General features: G+C 42.6%; 1 protein-coding gene across 6 annotated transcripts in view; it reads right to left on the bottom strand.

Moving 5' to 3' along the window:
• The window catches only part of RREB1 (ras responsive element binding protein 1), a 124,747-nt gene that overhangs the window by 30,232 nt on the left and 72,482 nt on the right, over positions 1 to 22,033 (bottom strand). For all 6 annotated transcript variants that reach the window (XM_032685590.1, XM_032685608.1, XM_032685617.1 and 3 more), the window contains 2 exons: positions 11,292 to 11,436; positions 10,038 to 10,177 (listed from right to left, as the gene is read on the bottom strand). In XM_032685590.1, coding sequence (XP_032541481.1) covers positions 10,038 to 10,177; positions 11,292 to 11,436 — 285 coding nt within the window. The remainder of the gene's footprint in view (positions 1 to 10,037; positions 10,178 to 11,291; positions 11,437 to 22,033) is intronic.

The following is a 22,033-nucleotide window of genomic DNA, read 5'->3' as shown; positions in this document are numbered from 1 at the left end:
TAAAAGCTGCTGTGCTATCATGTGATTGCTAGTCTTGGCCAGAGTCTTCCATTTTTCTATAAATATGATTACAGAGTAGGGAGAAAAAAAGCTGTTCAGTTCCAAGCACAGAGATTCAATTTTAAGCGAAAAGGAAAAAACTGCTTTTAGCAGCTAAGGCTGCTTGAAAATGAGCCCAATTCTCAATTGCCTTTATGTTTTGAAGTAATTCATACCTGTACACCGCCAATGTAATACCAGGGCTCTGGCTCGCTGGCAGAGGTGCACAAAGCAAGAGGATAAGAAAACACAACTAACTAAAACACAAAAGCAGAACCAAAATATAACAGTGCAATGACCAGGCTGCGCTTGAAGCTCAGGCTACATGTTACACCAGGCAAGTCTGTTTAATTATTACTACACCAGTGCACTTTTTTTTTTTTTCAAATGCAGAAAAGGTCTTCGTGTAAAAACACACTATTAAAAAGCTTTCTACTAAAATAAGTTAGTATTCTTGAAATCTGTAATGCTAATTAGGATATAAAAGCATTTTAACAGGTTTTAAGAAATAGTCAGTGCTCTGTGAAGCTTGTACAAGAGGCAAGCCAGGATTTGCTACACTTTTGACAAGTACTACCTATGCAAGAAAAGTTTACATTAGCAGTGCCTGTTGCCTTGTATTACACTCTCCTCTGAGACAATTCCAAGTTCTCAGCAGAGGAAACAGCTTTTCTTCTTTAAGAAATGGAAAGACATTTTAGAAAGGAAATGCAGAGCCACATTTTAAGCAAAATTAATCAGTCTTGATTTTGATTAGGAGTAATGCAGACAAACATTCAATCTCTCTAAATTTTATATTTCAGTAATCAAGATATAAACGCCAAATATTTATGTCCATCATTATGTTATCAAGAAATTAAACAAACGCTATGCTCTGCATTGCTTGAGACTGGTGGTGGGAAAGCGAAAGTGACATTTACTATTCCTCTACTTATACTTCCGAAACCACACAAGAGCAGACTAAACCCTGAAGTTTTCACCCATGCAGCTCACTAAGACAAAGTTGCTCATGTTGTGGATGTGAACAAAGAAAAACAGTGTGAATTTCTAGGTCTTATCTAAAATAAAAAGCTTGATATCACTTTGTTCCTTTCCTGTTTGTGCTCTTTAGCAACTTTCACAAACAGAAGCAAAGAAAACAAAACAAGAATGGAACATATCCTGAGACAGAAGTCATTAATACATAATTAAGTTATGAAGCTGTCTAACTCCTCCCACTGAAATCCCTAGTATATACTGTATATATTACTATCTTTGTCATTATTATTCTCCTTTCTGTCTTACATTATTTGCAGAATTAATGTGGCTCTCATGAGCAAAGAAAATCCTGTGCCTAGGACCTAAAAGTAATACCACTGGGCAGAAGAGAAAGACCAGTGATTCCCTGCTGTTGACTCATGCCTGCATCAGGGAGAGCAGGCTCCCAGACTCTGCACTGGCAATGTCTGCTGCAGGGAAGGCTGACAAGCAGGAGGAGATGAAGAAAGGATGGTTTTGAACACAAGGATTTTCACCACCTATGAAAGAAAAACTAGCAGGTTATAAACATATCCCCCTTCAGGAGAGGATTCCTTTGCTTCTCTTTTGCTTCTTTTGGGGCAAGGCAAAGGGAGAGAGATGAGAAAGAGTAAATTGGTTTCTGCTCCTGTGCAACCCCACCCAGGTCCAGCTACTCATCTCCTTTTGGATAAAAAAACCCCCTTCCTGGCCTCCACACCCAGGGCCCTGGGAAATAACATCCAACAGCTGCACTAATCTCTCCCACTTGCTGTAGATGAGTGACGGAAAAGCAGCAGTGCTGCGAACTCGCTCCTGCCTCCCTCCCCAGGGATCCCTGCGGGTCCTCCTACTGTCCTGCAATGACCGTTCCTGCCTCCTTCCCCGCAGGATCGTGTCTGACCCCGAAGGACCTGCTACTCTCCCATCTCGACCTCGCCCAATGCTATGGGTCTGTGCTGAAACCGCAAGAGGCACAGCAGCATCAGGAGCCAACTCCCTGCCAGGCGCGACGGGCCGGAGAGGCTCCCCTCCCTCTCCCCTGTGCTTTAAGGGCCGGGACTCAGCTCACTAACAAGTTCAGTGCCCGCTGCTTCACATACACAGCAAAAGTGGGGCTTTTTTTTTTTTTGACTTCTCCCCCCTTCCACCTCCCCGCTGGCTGTCTGACTTTGTTACCGATGTGTCCTGTCACTCTTTTTAACCCTCTCCCCCCCAAAGAAGCCACCCTTGGGTGCAGCAAAGGCTGAAACCCCTGCACCAACCCTTCTATTAATAGAGGGATGCACAACGTTACGTTCATTCCTACAGCTGCGCTGTGGTCCAGGCAAGAAAAGTTTCATGTAGGAGCCAGAACAGCCCCAATATAAACCAGGGTGATGCTGTACTTCAGAAATTTGTCAGCATGCTGCAGAGCCAGCGTCCCTACCAGTGCACCATGACTCCCACAGTCAGAGTAACTTGAGTGAAATTAACTGCTATGAGGTTTAATAAAAAGGCATAAGCCATCCTGTGTCATGTTTTAACTTTCTTTGTGTGTGAGCAAAGAAAAAAATCAGGAGAAAAGATTTCACTTCTTCCCAACACTAATGAACTGCATTTACCAGCGACACTTCAACAGTGCCAGATTTAAACATCTCTGCCCCACTGGAATGGTAGCTTACTCTACCATTTACTTCAACAGAATTAACATGCAACTAATTAAAAATAAAGGGGAAATGGGAGATGGCCTGCAGACATTTGCACAAAGCAGTCATTTTCTCATAATGACTTTTTTACTTAATAAAGGTCAAAGTTTTAAAAACCAGAAGTCTCAACAAATTGGCTGGAGAGAATCACAGAGAAAGAGCTGAAGATCAACGCAAACAAAAATGAAAAGTTTAACAGTTAGGGCAAGCATACCTGGGGAAAAAACCCCCCAACCCTCTGACCAGTACAGTCCTCTACAACTACCAAAATTGGAAGCTGCACAGCATTCAGAATAACAGTCACTATTTGTGCACACAAACTCAAATGAACCTTCTGGTATTCTTTCAGGGTAAGAAATGGAGAGCTCTTCCTACCTTCTAACACCTTTCAAATATGGAAGCAAAGTACTTGTGCCATTTTAAAATTAACAGTAAGAGTTAAAAAAAAAAATCTATGTGTCTACCACGTTAAAAAACAACACAATTTTTCATAAGTAACATAAAGAGAAATCCCACAACCACATACTGATCGCAGCAGGGCTCACAAATAGGTGCAGTTGAATCTGGACTGCACACCCTTGCCCTTACCTATACTTGCAGGTAAGATATGCTCAGCATGCAGATATGACTGTGAACACACTTTGAGAGAGCCTGTGTATAAACAAATCCTGATACTTAGGATCAGGCAGGTGTGTTAATAAGCTATTTTGGCTCAGCCCTTTTTCTCTCCTGTATGCCCTTTTACAAGCAGCTTTCCTCTACAGTCAGCTTTGCATTTACCCACTTTCTATTCTTGCAGCTGAGCTAAGATATTCAACACCATGTGACACACCACACAGTTTCACATGAGAGCATCACTCCCTGCGTCCATTCACTATCTGATATTTTTATCCGGCTGCTCTGGATTCCCAGTCTCCTCACACAATGAGCTCCCTGAAGTGAGCTGACCGCTTCTAGGCCAGGGTTGGACTCGCGCTGCTTTTCAGATGTTTCCCATTTCTCTTTTCTGAACAGAAACTTCAGAAAGCACTTCAAGTGCAGTTCTGCTCTGCTTTTGCAAGCCAGCACACAGACAGATGCTCAACCCACTGATTCTACTTCTCCATTAGCTCAGTAAAAGGATGCATTCACCAGCTTGCTTGCATACCCTCTCCTCTGCCTTACTGAGTTGCATTGTACCACAGCATATTTTTGGTCATAGCATTTACTAGAGCTAGATTTCATCGTCGTCAGCTGTCTCATGGAACTGCTCCTGCACTGAAAATACTGCCAACAAGAGATTAGTTCTAGTTCCTATTAGCAAGATACTGGGCAAAGAGCTTGAGAGATGAGCAGAACAGGAGAGTCAGTCGAATCGGCAATGCCACACAACTGACCCTTGCCTCCATCCTTGGTTGTAACAAGTTTTGTAGCATTGACTCTTGTTAGTACTCGGTAACTCCAGCGCAGCTCCCATCTAAACTATCCTTGCTGGTGCAATATCAAACAACGACTCAGAATGGAAGAACTGGGGCCAAAGTTTAGTATGCCAAAACCAGAGGTCAAAGAGGTCCATGAACATGTCCATGCTAGAGTGCTCTGCATCTCTCTCAACAACTGTGTAGGATACAAGCTCAGAATTATTCAGCCTCATTAAAAGAGCACAGCTTTTCTTATTTTGAAGTGCTAACAAGGAATGAGGCTATGTGCACACCAACAGTTGTGACAGACAGAAAAGCAGTATATAATCTCACAATGCTGAATGAAGATGACTCATCATTCATGTTTCAAATTGCTTCCAGTAACAGCAGTGTCGACTATCAGGAAAAAACTTCCTCTTCCCACCCTGAACCTGTAGTTTTGTCTTACAATAATATAAATTGCAAACAACGTATAGTTTTCAAACACCTTCACTCTTGTAAATTTGCAATGTCACTAACACCCTCCTCCCACAAAAGGCTGGCCACATGCAAAAAGCAATGCCCTTCACAAAAATGAAGCCAGCAGGATTACTGCCTACTAGACAAGGAGAGAAAAGACAGAAATTGAATTCCTAAACTTGCTTAAAATAGGCATTAGCAAAAACAGGAATGAAACTTAAGGGTCTTTTTCTTATTGTTGTCTTTTTTTTTTCTTTTAAGATCCCCTACAATGTACTTCTAGTCAGTCACAATGCTGGTTTTGTAAACAACTTAATCTTGTGCTAGTCTTTTCTACTGGTGCTAATGATTGAAATCATCTCCATGCACTTTAAATTTACATTCATTTCTTTTCTTGGCTATTTTCTCTCCCCAGAACCAATGTGCAGAACAGCCCTGAAGAACAGTTACTGGGCAATAAACATTCAATATTCTAAGTAGCTGGAATAATTTTCACTCAAAACCCACTTCCTTTTGTCTTGACATAAATGGGCCTGCTCACGTGCATTGGCTAAAATGATTTAAGATTGGAACCTAGGTCCAGGTGCCTGGCAGCATCCCACCACCTGCCACTACACACTAAAGAATGCAGATGTGCTGGCAAAGAGGGAAACTGGGTGACCAGCCCAACTAAACTGCAAGCTGCATGTGACATCTTGTGAAACCATTTTCCCAGAGAGTCCAGCAGACCATTCCTAGGGCATTTAAGTTGTCCACTCCATCTAGGTGAAGCCAGGTAACACCAAGACAATGACAGCATTTTCCACCTGTGAGTGTTTTCAGAAACAAGAGCTCACAGTGGTTACTCTGGTAAAACTAGAGGCAGACAACCGGAGATACCAATGGTCAGTGTCCTGACACTTTCTCTTCCAGGGCCTGAGCTCTTCTGTTGCTGTGCCCATTACTGATCTAGCTGTTTAAAGCAATAACTTTCCATGGCAGTGTTCAACCTCTAGACAATTTGACTTAATAATTTTCACGAAACTTAGGTAGGCTTTTTTGAAGAACAAGGTGGGTTGTGGATGGCTTTTGGTTTTCTTTGTTCGGAGGTTTTACAGGAGCACATTACCCTGGTGGAAGACAGCTACTTTCACTGTCCTTGTGAAAATATGCCTGGGATTTGGCAAGTTATAAACTTTAATATATTATATCACTGTTTGGATAGGCTTTGTAAAAGGTCAAAAAACTTAATCTACCCTGAATCCATTCATGGCAACAGGGATCCACTGGTTCTGGTCACCAGATCAGCTCAGTGACTTAGTCAGGCAGTGTCTTTCACACCGCAATGTCTATTTCTTGTCTCCTATAAAAATGTAGCAAAAAAGAAATCCTGTAACTGAAGGCAAAGCCACACGGAACCAACTGTGATCAGAAAGTCCCCATAATGTTCATTAAGAGCCAGACTTTTACCATATTCAAACTGCACAACTATCCTTGCTAAGAACTGAAGTTTAAACATGAACATCCTTTCTAAGAAAGGAGGTAACTGCAACACTATCAACATCTCCCCCCTGCTCTCCTCAGGAAGATACACAGGCATGAGAGACAGCATAAATGTCTCCTCGCTGCTGTGAGGAAGTAAAAATTAAAAAAACTGTACAAAACCTCTGGGAGGAGAAGGAGAGGAAATATAAAGGGTATGCTCTGGTTACACCAAAACCCAACTGAGGAATTTTATAGCGTACGTACTCTTTTTAAAAAAGCCACAGGTTTTACTTTAAGCCTGTTCCATTGTACTTGCCAAAGGAAAGAGGAGAAACCTAACATAGAACCTGGAGAGGTTTCTCCCCAGGAAACCCTCACGTCTTCTTTGCTTGCACTGCTGATGCGCTCAGAGCTGCCTGTCAGGTGACCTGTACAAGCACATTACCACGTTTGACAGCAACTCTCCGCCACAAAAGCTTCCAGGGAAGTTATCCTGCTCTGCGAGGTTTCTCATTTTCCCTATTGGCTGCACAGCGCTCTGCTATTATATCAACACTCAGATACAAACTCACCGAAATAGAAGGCGTCCTGAGGCCCCAGCTGCAGGGAAACAGACCTCTTCTTTAAACAATCCAAGGTAGAGAGGCCAAGGAGGTCAGAAAGCACCCCGGGCCACCTCCTACTGCTAACGGGGACTGCAGACAATCTTGCTGGGGCCAGCTCATGTCACTAATTAGGGTGCAGGTCCCAGAGCTTCAAAGGGACAGAGAGTGACCAGGGGGTGTAATGCCATGAAGGAGATGCAGTGCCACAGCCCATTGTCAGTGGGACAAAGGGCCCTATTATTGCTCCCAAGAGCAGGGCAGTTCTTACAGTAATTAGGAGACAAAGATGCACGATTTAGGATTTTACATAATCAAGAGATACTCTCCCAAGCGGGAGCCCCTCTCACACAATCAGTGGATTAAGTATTGTTTATTCTGCTGCAAGTAAACAATGAGGTGCTCCCTGCTCGAGGTTTTACATGAAAAAGCAGTACCAGGGAAGACAATGTGGAGTGTCTTTTCAACTGACTTTGAACAGCTAACCCTGTGATTTAAAGTTGTTCATTTGACAGTATCTGGAAGGGTATTGGCCCACCCTGTAAATTAGCTGCTCACATACTGATCCCGGGGCTACCAGACAGCCGTACCTTTTCTGCTGCATAGCAGGAGGGGGGCCGGGACAGACAGACTCAGACAGCTCTGGGGGCGAGAGGCTCTATTTACACAACAGCACTATAATGGCAGGATTAAAGGACCACAAGGAAGCCAGGCAGAAGCTCCTGCCCACCGGGGCACTTGGCCGCTGCTGAGGAAGCATCCCTGAAGGGAGGTTGGTACCACACCATCTAGGCAGCGCACACTGTTGCACTGCTTCAGAGCCGGTCTGCAATCATTTTCATAGTAACTACTGGGGGGAGCAAAGAGGAATCGAATGTTTGCCCTGTGCCCTTATAATGAGAGGCACAGCTAGGCAAATTGAGCATCACTTATTTTTGGTCATGACAAAACAGTCTGTACTGGGCTACCTATTGCAGTAGCTCCAAACCAACCACCAGCCCCCAGAGCATCTGGCTCTGGGATACACATCTGATACCTGCTTCACAGGTTCCGATCAAGTGACTCTACTTTTACAATATGGGCAATAAAAAGAGACTGAGGGTGTTATGCTCCCTGCCCTTTGCTCATAACACAGTTACTATGCTTTTTTGTTCGTTTGAACTTTAATGAGAGTTCTTTCCCCTTGTCTTCTACAATAAGGCAGCAACAGGACTTGATGAACTCCTTCTAACATTTTGCAGTCTGCTCCCCCACCACAGGCATACCCGTATACATATGCCTCTTGCTCTGATACTCTAGCAAAATATTCTCTTTTCTTCATCTCTTTCACTCAAAAAAAGCACCCTTAAGCCTCACCAAAAAGATTTCTATCACATGAACTCTGGACTGAGAATGGCATGCCACATTCTGCTTATCTCGTTGAATCCTACAGCCAGTCTTGCACAACACTGGGAGCCAGGGGATTACAGCCCCTGTCTGCCAAGGATTTTAACCCATTTCCTTTGGGATGAAAGAGTCACCTTAAGAACAACTCAAACTGCTCTGCTTACAAGAGGATTTTCTGTTAGGTTGGGCGAAGCAGACAGTGTCATTTGACTTGTCTAGACTAGGACAAAAGGTGTGTTTTAAATCAGATGGGCAGAGTAAGTTGCACTTGAATATTGTAGCTGACCAGGGAGAACCACAGCTTTCTTGTCCTGTCCTACCTCCACTGAGATAGTGGATAGCAGTTTCTCTTAAACTGCTGAAGTAAATACCTGACAATCCCCCCTTACAATCATCTAGACAATTTCATAAAAACCAGTATCCCACAGAGCTCGACAAGTGTGAATCATCAGGGACACATTCTAATCTTTGTCGTTCAACACAATCAAGGGTAGCAAAATCCATATCAGATGAATATTATCCAAAAGCAAGTCTCCTAATACTAGAGAAAGAGTTGCACAAAGAGGAACAGCACATTTGCACAGCCAGTGTGTCCCCCTGCCTTTCTGCAGCAGACAGCAAAGCTGCCAAGCTAGAATGGTATCTATTCCCTTATCTTTTATCCATCATTCGAAGCAAGACAATCCACCTCTTCCTCTGGTCCGTCTTTGCAAAGAAGACATATCTTCACAGAAGCTTCAAAAAAAGGGTAATACCAGAATAAAGCTAATATGACAGTCACTTTTCTCTAGAGCATGAAGTGTAAGGCAAAATTGTCTCAGACTCCATTTTGTGCGGCTTGTAGAGCTTTTCCCAGAGAACAGAACTGTTTCAGTTTTGATCTATAATGAAAATTTACTTCATTTACCTCAGAAGCAGCAAAGTACATTTAATTAACCAACATTTAACGGACCAAACTTTCCAACTCCTTTCCAATTACTGAATTGCAACACTTACAATGCCTTTAAAAATATGTCACATGGATTTATCATGGTTTTCTAAAAAAAAAAAAAAAATAAAAGGAAAATTTAATAGAATTAATCCCATTTAATAGAATGAGATGTCTCTGCTCCATGCCATTCTATTAAGAACCCATATTTAGGAGTAAGTGTTGATACTTCAAGATGCTGAATTAGAGTCCAATGTCCCAAAATAAGCTTAAAACACTGATAAGCTTCAGCAAACAAACAATCCCCTTTTCTAAAATATCAGCTTTTCTACATGTTTAAACTAGGCTTTAAATATCTCTTTTTTATCTTCATGTATCTGGCTCTACATTTCTCTATGGTAAAAAACAGGAAATAAAAAAGTATCAGGAGTCTCAGGGGCAATTACATGAACCAAAATACAACATCCAAGCACCTTCCCAAACAATTAATAACTAATTTTTCCTTGTTAAGCGAAGTTGATTTAAGCCCAAATCCACATCATTCCCTAACCTCAACAGGCAGAAAAATATGAAACATTTTGCTGAAAGTCTGGAACCAGAAACTCATCTATCTTCATTTCCATGACTCAAAAAAACCCCCCTTCGTATCCAGCTGCCTTCTTCTCCCCGAACAGAATAATCTTGTAAGTCAATACCTGAATACTTTTATCAGGTTTTTCTCCATGTTTTAGGCATCTTCAGTTTAACTTGCTAACTTGTTAAAATTTTGGACTGTTGGCATTTTACAGTTTTATGTAACAACAGTGATAGGTTTCAAGGGGAGGAAGGGGGTTATAATTTTTTCTGAAATATTTCCAGTTATTAACTAGCAAGATTTCCTGAATATGCAAAATATAATAGAATTAAACTCTACAGCACCCTGGTGACACAGGATGAGGCAAAACATTTAAAAAACTGCTCAAAATCACAAAGAGGGGCAGTTAACAGTGCAGGGGGATGAAGGGCTCCTTCCCCTCCCCAGAAGGCCTCCTCAGGCTGTCTGATGATGAGAGACACTCTTGGTATTATTTCTTACCTCAATGAATTATCTGGATGTGTTTCCATGTGGGACTCCAGCCCGTACTTGCAAAAAAAGTCTTTGAAACATACTGGACAATGATAAACTTCATCGTCAGCCTTCTTATCCCCTTCACCAGAGTGACCATCCTCGACAACCTTGAGAAAAAGGGAAAAAAACCTCACTAGACCAAATTTTAAGGAACAAACCAAACTTGCAATCCATTCAAAGTCTTTCTTTAGAAACAAAGTAGCGGTCTTTGGTCCTAACCTTGCTGCAAGCAACCAGAAATTACATTCCACAGCAGAGAGGGTAAGTGACAGAGCCTCTGCACATGTGTAAGAACATGCATGACAGAAAAGGACACTCAGTAGGAGATAAAGTGTGCAACTGAGTCACAGATATATCAGTTCTGATGAGAAACTGATTTGAACAACTTATAAGCCCGTATGTTTAAATACCACTGAACTAGCATTCCTCCCCCTTCAGAAAGCTAAGGGAGCTGTCAGCCTAAATTATTTATGCCACTGAGATACTTCCAACTGCTAAGTCAAGTAGTTCAGGGAAAAGCAATGAACTTGTGCATGTTTTCTGTAGTTCTCTACTGATTACAGGGAGAAAAGCATGCACAGAACAAGGGATACTGTGCTAAAATGAACTGCTTCTAGCTTGCCATTTAGAGCTAGTAAGTGGAAAGAGTCAAGTTTGGCAGACACCATACATGTTGTACGAGTATTTCATAAACAGAACCCTAGTGGAAATGTCTAGCCTTCAAATAAATATTTTCTGGTCGTTCTTGCAACTCCAATAATGCAGGATTATGCTACTGTGAAAGGGAAATGCACTGCAGATTTTTTTCCCTCCAGATCAAGACAAAACCAGACTTGCGCTGTTGCTGCTTTTGAAGTAAACCGTATTTTTTAAAAAGTTTAAATCACCATCCTGCAAGATTACTAAGAATTAAATGTGAAGAAAAAAAAAAGCTACGTGAAAAGCTGCAGCAGCAAAAGAATAGTTCATCCTCTTGTCATCCAACATCAATTTTTTGTAAATCATAAGCAAATCCAAAAATTTAAACAATAAAGAATTTGAAAAATTGAATTATTTCAATCTCAGACAACCGTGTTGGCTACACAGGACGAGCATGGCAACTCATATTCAGGGCTGTAACATGACCACATTTTAATATTTCTATGCTGACTGCACGAACTCAACAGCAGACAGTCGAGGAGGTAGCCAGAAGCATCTTTTACTTCATGCCCCATAAAGAACCTTTTTTGCAGGTGTCCTCTCCTCTCTGTCCAAATCAGCATCGTGACTAAACTTCCGTTTTGAAGGTAATCGCCTGCGCCTCAGCGGCGAGGGGGGAGTTGTGCTCGCCGTGCTGTTCGGATCCTTCTCATGAATCTTCATGTGCCTGAGCAGGAGGGGGAAGAAGACACTGTCAACAGGCAAATCAGGGTGGAAAGTCCACGTAAATTTTAATGCCAACATCATTTCTAAGGTTTTCCTTTAAAGGATATCATCAGAGATTCTGTAAACCGGACTGAACTTTAGAAAAACAACTGGGGTATGATCCAGCCCAGGCCCTTTGCAGTGCATGGAGCTGCAGCAGGGAGACCAGAAGCTCCCCTCCATGTCCCAACCCACAGCACAGCACTTGCCCTGCTACCATCTAACTCCATGAGCACTGTACCTGTTCCCCATCATCCAAGAAGCCCCGGTCCCGCCTAATACTGCACAGCAATCTACACATCCAGCCTCCCAGTCCTGTGGCCATCTAGTAAGTGAAAGCCTGCAGCTTAGCATCCACTTCTCTCAGTGCAACAAAAGCACCTCATCTTCAGTAGCTCTCCTTTTAGAGTTTGAGACAGTACCTCAAATGGATCTGCACATTCCAGTGTCAGAGCAACACTCAGATATATTTGTTTCCTTCTCATCCTTAACACAATAGTGCACCCCAATATTGAATTTCAACTGCAGCTTTCAAGTCAAGATATGTCTGATCACAGTGGTAAACAGCAACAGGTATAACTTGTGAAACTCCATACTTCCAAGGCATGTTCACAAACCTGCTTTCCCAGGAAAACAACTATTTCTTGTCACAAAGACATGGGGAAAAGGAGAGGGACAAAATGACTCAAGAAGCAATCTCATGAATATCTGTGTACCTGACCCAATTGCCTATTGGTTTTCCATATTTGCAACCTGAGGAAGATACTGCCATCTAGTTCCCCTCAGTTAGATGAAAGGTATTACTCCCATGCTTCTTTTTCTGAGAACTCAAAGCTCAAATTGTACATTTTTTTTTAAATATAGGGCCTTTAGCCTCACTTCGATTTGGGGAAAAAAAAAAAAAAATCAAACTTATGCTCCTAGATACAACGGAAATTTTTGCTTCTAATAGCTAGATATTGGAGTGCAGGAGAGAGTTGGCCATTTGTCCATATGAGTGACTTCAAAAAAACAGAAGAGAGACAATGTTAATGGCATTTGGGCACATCTTTCAGAAAAGTCACATCCACAACTCGGCTCAGGACTGTACCATTTAACATGACTGCGCACTATCATGTTCCAACACGAGAGAATGTTGTAACCTAGATGAGTCTTGCACGTCCTCATAACTGCTTGGGTGTTATGACATTAAATCCGTTTTAGTTTTGGATGCCAAGGGCATGATGCTTCAAGATAACACTCAGGACCAAACTGACCTGAGGACAAGAGGATATGGTCTTAACCTCTGCCAGGGAAGATATTAGGAAGAAATTCTACAGAGAGAGTAATCAGGCATTGGAATGGGCTGCCCAGGATTCTCGTCCCTGGAGGTTTTTAAGATGAGACTGGATGTGGCACTTAGTGCCATGGTCTAGTAACCCACGGTGGTAGTGGATCAAGGGTTGGACTTGATGATCTCAGAGGTCCCTTCCAACCCGGATGATTCTATGATTCTATGACCCACAAGCAGACTCCACTGGAGCTGCTGGGAAGACTGTCTCATCACAAAATGCTTTTTTTAATGTTTCCTTTCACAACCTCTGAACCTTTTAAAAAAAACAAAGAAGGCATCTAAATTACTGTCTCAAACTACAGCCAGGCTTCTAAGGGTGTTATGAGGGAACAGCCTCAAGCAAAAGCACCACACATACCAGAACCTATGCAAGACTAAAATGGCTGTTCAGCTACTGCCTTCTTTCAGCACATGAGGAAAAAAACCTCGTGGTTTCCCCAGATCCCCAGCAACCTGCACTGGTCATACAAACGGTGGACAGACACTGGTGATACCTCTCAGTCACATCTATGTGCAGATATGCCCAGTAGACTGGACACAGAATCACGGAAATGCTGCTGAATTTCTCTGACCTCTTTCCCTGCTGATCGCCCAACTGGGAGCAGAAGGAAGGATGAAGCTCTGAGAGTTTTGCTCTCTCCAGGTTTGACAGAACCCAGAGAGAAGCTGGAGTGCTGACACAGCCTCCAGAGTGCTGTGCCCTCCCCTGCTTCAGCCCTCTGGTAGCCCTGGCACCACAGGCACAAAGCAACTGATTAATCCAATGCTACCCGGTCTCACAAAATCTGCAGGGAAGGCATCTATAGGTACTGTACTACCTAATTTTTTTTTTGGTTGTTTGTTTTTCCCAGTGACACTGATCTAACTTCTCATACTATCTAGAGCTTCTCTTATGGGTGATAACAGCACGAGCAGCAGTTTTCTGTATTCACACAAAAATAAGGGAGAAGAAATCAGTTATTTGTTCAAAGGGTTTCTATCCACAATTACTGAAGATAAAACTTGAAAAGCATATGAAAACATAGCATTCAATTACACAGGCAAAGCAGAATCTGGAAGGTGGTTCATTGGTCTGTGTTTTTATTATTTCTTTCTGGTAAAGACTGCTTTCCAGTTTCAGTGATCTCTTGAAAGCGAGACAAAGGCTTTTGCACGTGCCTCTCTGTCCCCCCACCCCAGACACACCCACATGGTCTGATTGCTTAACCCTCTGGCACCTTGGCTGATGCACAGCTAATACTACTCGGCCAGTTACTTTTCAGATAGCTGGAGAGCCAAATCGATCAAGCTAAATTACATTCATCCAGTAAACAAACAAACAACAAAAAACCTGCTATGCACTAAGCCTGGGATTTTTTCTTCCTATTTTCTTTTAAAGTCTCTTTTCAGCCATTAACAAGTATGCACAACTCCTCTTTAGCAGCTACCTATGTAAAACAGCCCTTCCTTAGGGCTATGTTCTTTCCTCCCGCTGTTTGTCCACCTGTTGAACTCTGCTTATTTTGATGGAACTGCTCCTACTTGAGAGGGGTCTGATGGCACATCCACAGCATACCAACAGGAAAAACTCTTGAGATCTCCAGGTTAGTGCCAGTCCAATCTGGCACCTCTGCCTGGCATGACCTAATGCATGCAAACACACTGGCTCCTGCAAGTCCCAAAAACAGTTCAGCTGTGTTTGCAATATAAAGTATGCCAGTAAGGCAGGGCTCCCTAACATGGGTGTAGCACCACAGTAATGGGGCTTTGCTACGTCTGGTGTCCCTCACTGGCTGCCCCCAGCTTGCAGTTCTCCTTCCTGCAAACGTGTGCGCTTTTGCCATGCCCTAAAAGCCAGAGCAGAATCTGCACCCACAGCAAGGAATGTGGTAATCCCTTCATGTTTTAGTTTTGCATATTTGAAAGGAAGCAGCCTGAGCTATCAAGCTATAAACAGGAAGACACCCTGACTGCACCTTTGACTTTTACTGTATAGGTCAAACATCACAGCCACTGTGATAGTTCTCTGCATGTGATCATTAGGGAAAAAAAGAAAAATCTAAAACCAAAGCAGCAGGTTCCAGAGTTCTCAAAGAAATTCGCAACCTGCCTGCATTACAGCCAGCAGGTTGTTCCTTTGGCAGGTTAAGCAAGTTTCACTACATCAAGTTAAGGGTGGAGAGGAAAAAGATTACTAGAGCTACAGCCCAAGATAAGCAGGAAGATAAAGCCAAGAAGTACAAAGGATAGACACAATCTTCATCTCTCTCTTTTACTTTGCAACATGGATGTCATTCTGCCTCGAGAAAACATTTATCACCCAATATGGGTGAACTGCAGCAGATGCCAAGTCACATCCACATCCACATCCACAACCTTTCTTTTAAATACTCCCTTCACCAAGGCTTCTTCTACTTAAAAAGTTTCCTAGCCATAATTAAGGGGGGGCGAAGTATTTGTATTGCCTTATCCTCCTTTAGAAGAGTTTGCCTTGATTAGATCTTACATATAACACTGGAAATGTTCGACCTCACTTTAGCCTGCCAAGATACAAGAAGAACAGGAACAAAGCTGTGCTTAGAAGTTATTTTCCCATTGTGACTATAACAACATATTTTGGCCTGACAACACTGGCATACTTTGAATGCGAAAGACAGGCTCATAAGTCAGCCTGGCTTTCAGCATCTTACAATGATAAAGGAAAATGATAGGACATTCATCAGTTCTAAAAAATAAAGATAAACACTCAACACTTTAAGTGAGAATGTAGTTCAAAAAAAGAAGGGCAAAATAAGGACATGTACAGAAATGCTCATATTCAGCTGCAGATGCAAGTTACAGTAACGTGCCAGCAGCTCAGAACTGACCACTACTGCAGCTCAGAAGACAGCCAGAGCCACTGCAGATGAAACTTGGCTCTTTTTTTCCAATTTAAATCAATGAACTGTGGCTCTGAGCCATCCTACAGAGCAACTCAAGCACAGCAGACAAGCTCAGAGCCCTGAAATCTGTACTTCATATAGTGGTTATTAGTCTCCCCAGCATGCAAGTACATATACACTTGGGACAGTACTGAGGGTAGAACACTAAAATGCAGCCATGATACACAGGATGACAGGAAGGAGATAAAAAATTGAGCTTAATATTAGAGAGGACTCCTTTGCACTAAGTGCTAGCTAGCCTTGATTAACCTCAGAGAAAGTGGTGGAGCTCTATTTAAAATGAGGACAGAGAACCAGAAAAATTTGAAATCAATAATCCCAAAATGGAAATTAAGTCTTTTCCAAACATGTCTGATCCACCTCTGAGAAACTCTAAATGTTTAAGAACTGCTATGCAAAAAAAAGGAAATAACTTGCTACACGCTATGCTTTTCGCAGCACAGCTGTACATGAAAAAGCTCTCCTTGTAATCTCTTCTCTCCCTATTGAACAAGGAATTTCACAGGTGAGCCAAGAGGATCCAACTGTGCTAGGTCTGTGTGCCAGTCAGCCCTACCAACAAAATCACATTTTTTCAAGTGCTTGACTGCCTTTCATTCCATCCTCCCCCTGAGAATCACCTTCCACTTCCCCTTTTCTACTACAACCTTCCTCTCCCTTCTCAGGGTCACATGAGCAGAATGATTAAGATGATACTACAAAAGAATTTCCCCAGCTTCTTTTCTCTTTTTTTTTTTGCCTTTTTTAAGACAAACGGGCAGAAAAAGTTTCCAACCCCACACTGTAATGCAGAGCATGATTTCAGAAGGGTGACTATTGGCCCAGAACAGCAGCAAGTAAATACTTTGCTACTTTACATTGAAGATGAGACTTCTGTAATAATAAGCAAATGGAGAACTCAAGTGCCTTACTCCTTCTTCTCCTTGTGGATGGTGTTGGATCAGTGTCTGTGGGAAGTGACTCGTGGAGGGCAGGGGTAGCATGCGTCCTGCTGAAGTGACATACAGCTCCTGCTGGTCACATCCCAGTCTTTACCGCATCTCCAGAAAGGGCTGATATATTTTCTTAATGTCAAAGGGATTTGCATGTTGATCGTATAAGCTTTCTGGAGGTCTCGAAACAGAGCAGCCTACAGCTTCAATGCCAAAACCAGAACGTGGGCAGGTTTTGACTGGCTGGCTCAAGGCTAGAATGAGCAGCCAAAGAATCCTGAAGGAGGCAATTGCAAGATGCAGCTGCTCCCAGCTCCGGGTCCCACTGAATTATGAACAAAACCAGGAGCTCCTGCTTTGCATGCAGATAACCCGATCAGCGCCACTTTGGTTCTCGAAGAGGAAGCATCCCTCAGCATGCGTGGGAATCCCTCACGTCTTAATTCTGGGAAGAAAAAAGCACACCGTGGCTGCACCCTGAGTTTCCATGGCTCCTGATATGCTTCACATCCCTAAGAAAAAAGGTCTGTCTGACTTGGAGGCCCAGGCAAAAGGAAGGTATGGAACAAAAGGGTGTATTTGCAGCCTTTGAGCAGGGTCCAGGGTTAAGCCTCTCCCTTATAACTATGGCAGCACAAGCACTGCTGGCTTTCAGTCAAGAGAGGTTTATGCCAGGTAGGTCTGATTAGAAGGAGCAGCATGTCCAGAGGGGGAGCAGCACGCAATTTCACTGAGGCCTGGTTGGGAAAGTCCCAGCATCTAAATCAAGATTAATTCTCGAGCACAGAATCCAGTGTATGTATAAACACCCTCCTCCTCCCTCATGTCTCCACGCCTGTGGAAACGCAGTGGGGAGGCCAATGAATCCGGGCATTATCAGTCCAGAGAGATCATCTGACAGTATCAAGTTCAGGTTCTGGCTTCATATCCCACATATTATTATAAGTCTCTCCACTTTACCACTAGATGTACCCTATACTCTACTGTATTGCACATGGCTATTCCTCATCTCCCTTGTGATTTCTAAGCAGTTTGACATCAAAACCAAGGGGAAAATCCTCACACATCTGATGCTTATCAAAAGACAAGGGAGCCACACATCCAATCATTCAAATCAAAGACTAAGAATAAAAATCAGTGCTTTCCATCCTTCAACTTATTTAAAATATAGGGGTTTTTCCCTTTCCAACATAAAGAATTACTCAAGTTCCCAAGCTAGTCTGCAAAGAACTGAGCTTGTCAGTCACAATTTAACTGATATAATTGCATTAGCTCTTTCACTGTTTTCCTTCTGGAGATCTTTCACTTACATTGCTCCCCTCAAGTAACAGTAATCAAACTCCAAAGAATCAAAAAACACTTTTTCAATAATTTAGAGGGAAAAAAAAAAGGCTGTCCTTCAGAATGTGACCAAACATCTCTGTTTTAAAAAAAACAAAGCTTTTAAAAAAAACTTGTTAAAGCTTCAACTCTGAGCCCTCATATCAGAACCAACAGAAGCAAAGGACGCATCCAAGTTAGGCTGAAATTTGGACCATGATGTTCTTCAGGCCTCATGAAATGAAAAATGCCTCAGAGGTAGAGAAAAAAGCCTTTAAAACTACACTGTTTCATCTTGTCAGAGATCTCTGTCATGCCATTTTTGTCACTGTTTTTGTTTCATTCTGCTTAAAAAAATGATACTTCAGCCCAAATTGTCTAGAAATATAGGAAAACAGAGGGAACTCCTCTTTAAATCTTCTGCCATTTGATTAGAAGTACAGGAAGTAAACCCTAAACAAAGAGAAGGTGAAACAGCAGTATTTTTAGGAGCAATCATTCAATACCCTGCTGCTAACTCCCTCCTTAAGAGTCTCGTGAATATGACTGGAACGTAATTCAAAAGTGTAGTAACATTATACCCTTGGTTAAAGAGTTTAGTCAGTTGTTTGTTTGTTAAAACATGTAGAGAATCTGTATTGACAATGTATTTCCAGTGTTAATTACCAACATCACCCACTTAAGAGAGCAATCCACTCAGCCCTTGCCAGCTGTAATCAGAAAGGAACCAGAAAGATGCAGGTAATTTTGCAAATCAGACATGATCTGTACTTGGACAAGTTTCTGTTTGTCTTCTCTTCTTGGCTTGTTTAATATTTGTATCCTCAAAAAAACCTAAAAATGACCCAAAAAGCCCTCAGACATGCACGCACGCTTCACAGCAAGACAAGAGACATTCAAATACCAAAACCCCAACCATATGGGAAACGCCCTCTTACAACTGCAAAGCAATCTCAAAACAAATTTCAAGTACCACCAAATATTCTAGTGGTCACCAGTTTTGAACACTAGCATGGGATAAACAAAATGAAGCTGAACAGCAAGAAGTCTCCATGGTTATGCTATTAAGAAAGCCACTGCAATGCATGCAGTGAAAGGGTAGGGTGGGGCAAACAGATCCCAGGAAGGATCAGATTGGGAAGCCCTGACTCATTTCAGCTGTCTGCAACCAGACAGCAGGAGATCCCTCAGCTAGTGCTCCCCGTGGCATCCAGGCACTGCTATCCTGCCAGCACAGCGGCAAGGCTCATTATCGTCATGAAGGTTCCAGTGCTTATTAGCACTGTCTTCCAGGGCTAACATGGTGAGCCTACCCACACAGCAGCATGTGGCAGCACATGGGTGTAGCAGTCCCCTTGGCATCCCCCAGGTATCCAAGGTGCCACACAGATGTGCCTGAAGCATCCCCCCAAGTTTCAAGCAGGCTGCCACACTGTCTGTCCCCCTGTGCAGTGAGGTTCTCCCAGCAGACAGCATCATTAGGATGACACGAGTGTTATTATTCAGATCCACCAAGACTAGCTGGGTGTGCTAAGGCTGAAAACACCACCTGTGATTAAATTCAAATGATGGATTTGAAATCTCTTTTCAGTGCTACCAGGACAGTCTGCAAAGTTAACCAGTGCCATGCAGCTGCCAGTACATGATACCTAAGGATATAGGATACACACACATGCCAACAGAGCATTCTGTATTTTTATCATAGAGAAAAGTTTTGCTTTGCTGTGAATAAAAGGCAAGTTGTAAGTATGAGTGAGAGGAAAGATACTGATCTACAAATCCAAAGGGAGGGGGGTACCATTTCTGAATAATTATGCTGTATTCACATTAAGCAACTACTTGCCACGCAGACTCAGCAAGTTCAAACAGGCTGAAATTGATACAACTGCATTCCCAACTTGGCTCAAAGTTACTCCTGTTCCCTAACAGCAACGTTGTCAGAACACCTCAAAGGAAAAATGGGAGACAAATATTTGCCTGATGATGCTGTGACAGGGAAGTGATTCAAACCATGCCTCTAAAGCAAAGCTTCCCAAAGGACAGCAAAAGAAAGCATTTATTTGCAGTTTGCATCAATCCTGGCGTAAGGGAGGGCAAAAGAGAAGGGAAATGCAGAGTGAGCTTCCCAGTATCACTTCACCAAGCTGTCGGCTCGCAGTCTGCATTAAATTCAGAGCAGACCTAAATTAACCATGCCAAATACTGTAAGGAGACTTCCAAGACGAAGGAAACTCTCACAGAAGACAGTATTAAACTAGATCCTTCTGAGGCCACCGTACTTCCTTGAGCTTGGAGAAAAAAGTTTATTAACAACAATAAAATTAAGTAAAATTAAGCAGGAATAATATTTTTAGAAGTGTACCAAAATCCTGGCCTGGGACATTCTGAACTGTTTCCTTCAATCTTTTTGGAAATTTCTGGTTTTCAGGCATGTCCTTTAGTTAACACGCAGTACAACCTTAATCAATTACTTCAGTACTGATTTTTCAGGAAATCTCATGTTAAAAGGAAACAAGTGTTATTAGATGGTAAGGACAACTAAAGTAATTTTAAATTTTAGTAACAGGGAAAACAAGGAGATAGAAGGAAAGAGAAAATTAGAGAAAGTATATCAGAACAAGGAAAAGGTTTATGCTAAGGAGCAAACACAGTCAAAGAAGTCCTAGGTACATCCTGCCTCTCCCCACAAACCGCACCCCTTTCCTAACCAACCAAACCCAGCTACTTCCCAGAACCAGGCAAAGCCCTCATGCTGTTGGTTCCCTCTCACACTCTGCTGTTGAGCAATCCTGGATGGCACACAGCACAGAACAACTTGCTGCGTCACACAGCTCAAGGAAGAAAAAATAGCCAGGCACAGCAATGCTGGGGACGCTGTGCAGATGGAGCTGAATATCTGCCCCTGACACACACACACACACACACACAGACACACACAGACGCACGCACGCAAGGAAGCTGCACTAGATAAGAGAAGCGCATCTTCGTTACAGCAGGGTCTCCACATCACCCTCATATCAGCAGCCACCAAGTAACTCGAGGGGCAAGGAAGTAAGAGGTTATCACTGCACACACACACACAAGTTGTGCAAACTTTTCCCAGCGCTGAGGACGGCATCCCAGCAAAAGAGGTTTCACGTGCTCAGCCCATTTCCTCTCCTGTTCCTGAACATGCGGTCCTCTTTCCTCACAGCATTCCACACAGAGCAGAGAAGCCTAGGGAAAGGTTTCATGTCTTCTTACATGTCTGTTTAGTTAAGTGTAGGAGCTGGAAATAGAAGTTCCTGCATGACTTGTGCTACTTTACAGGAGTTTGGGAACTTTCACCCTCAAAAGAAATTAATTTCAGTTAAGTCCATGAGCAACTGTCCCTTTATTCTCTCTACCCTCTGTTTGAAACTGTCTGAAAAGACAACACACTGAAGTGGCTTGATGTGGGAACAAGCTAGGTCAGCTGCACCATCCACTGCCATTAGCTTGATGGCAAAAATGGGCCCCACAGAAGTTGTACCCCTTCTCTGTTTCAGGATATCTTTTCATATGAGTCAGCACTGGAGAGCTGACTCTGAGGATTTACCAAAAAAAAAATCACTGAGAGTGTTTGGTAAACTTCAGCTCAGAGAGCAGCCTGAAGAACTCAACATATCTATCTACAGATGACCTCAAGAAACAGAAAGCAGTATTTGCATATTGTCTGCTATTTAGCAGTTGTACAATGGCACTACTACTTTATAGACCTTTGCAATTAAATATATACTTTGCCTAAGCTTTATGCATCATGGTTCAAAAACTGGAGTGAAAGGGCCTGGCTAAGTCCAAATGGAAAGATTCCCCTCACCATTTTGGATTTGTTTTCGGTTGGTTTTTTTTTTTACAGCTGGAGAAGTTTCGCCAAATGCTTACAAGCTACTGTTAAGGAATAGCCTATTTTTAAAAGAGGGAAGAAAAGAAAGAGGAAAAAACTTGCTGACCCTGAGAGGGGGTATGTTCTTCAGCTTGCTGGTTTCAGCATGCTGAACTAGAACAGGTTGAGCAGGTTAGATACTGGGGGGA

The sequence above is a fragment of the Chiroxiphia lanceolata genome, chromosome 1, assembly GCF_009829145.1.
Source record: "Chiroxiphia lanceolata isolate bChiLan1 chromosome 1, bChiLan1.pri, whole genome shotgun sequence".
In the NCBI taxonomy this organism is placed as follows: domain Eukaryota; kingdom Metazoa; phylum Chordata; class Aves; order Passeriformes; family Pipridae; genus Chiroxiphia; species Chiroxiphia lanceolata.
This window is presented reverse-complemented; position numbering and strand designations above follow the sequence as displayed.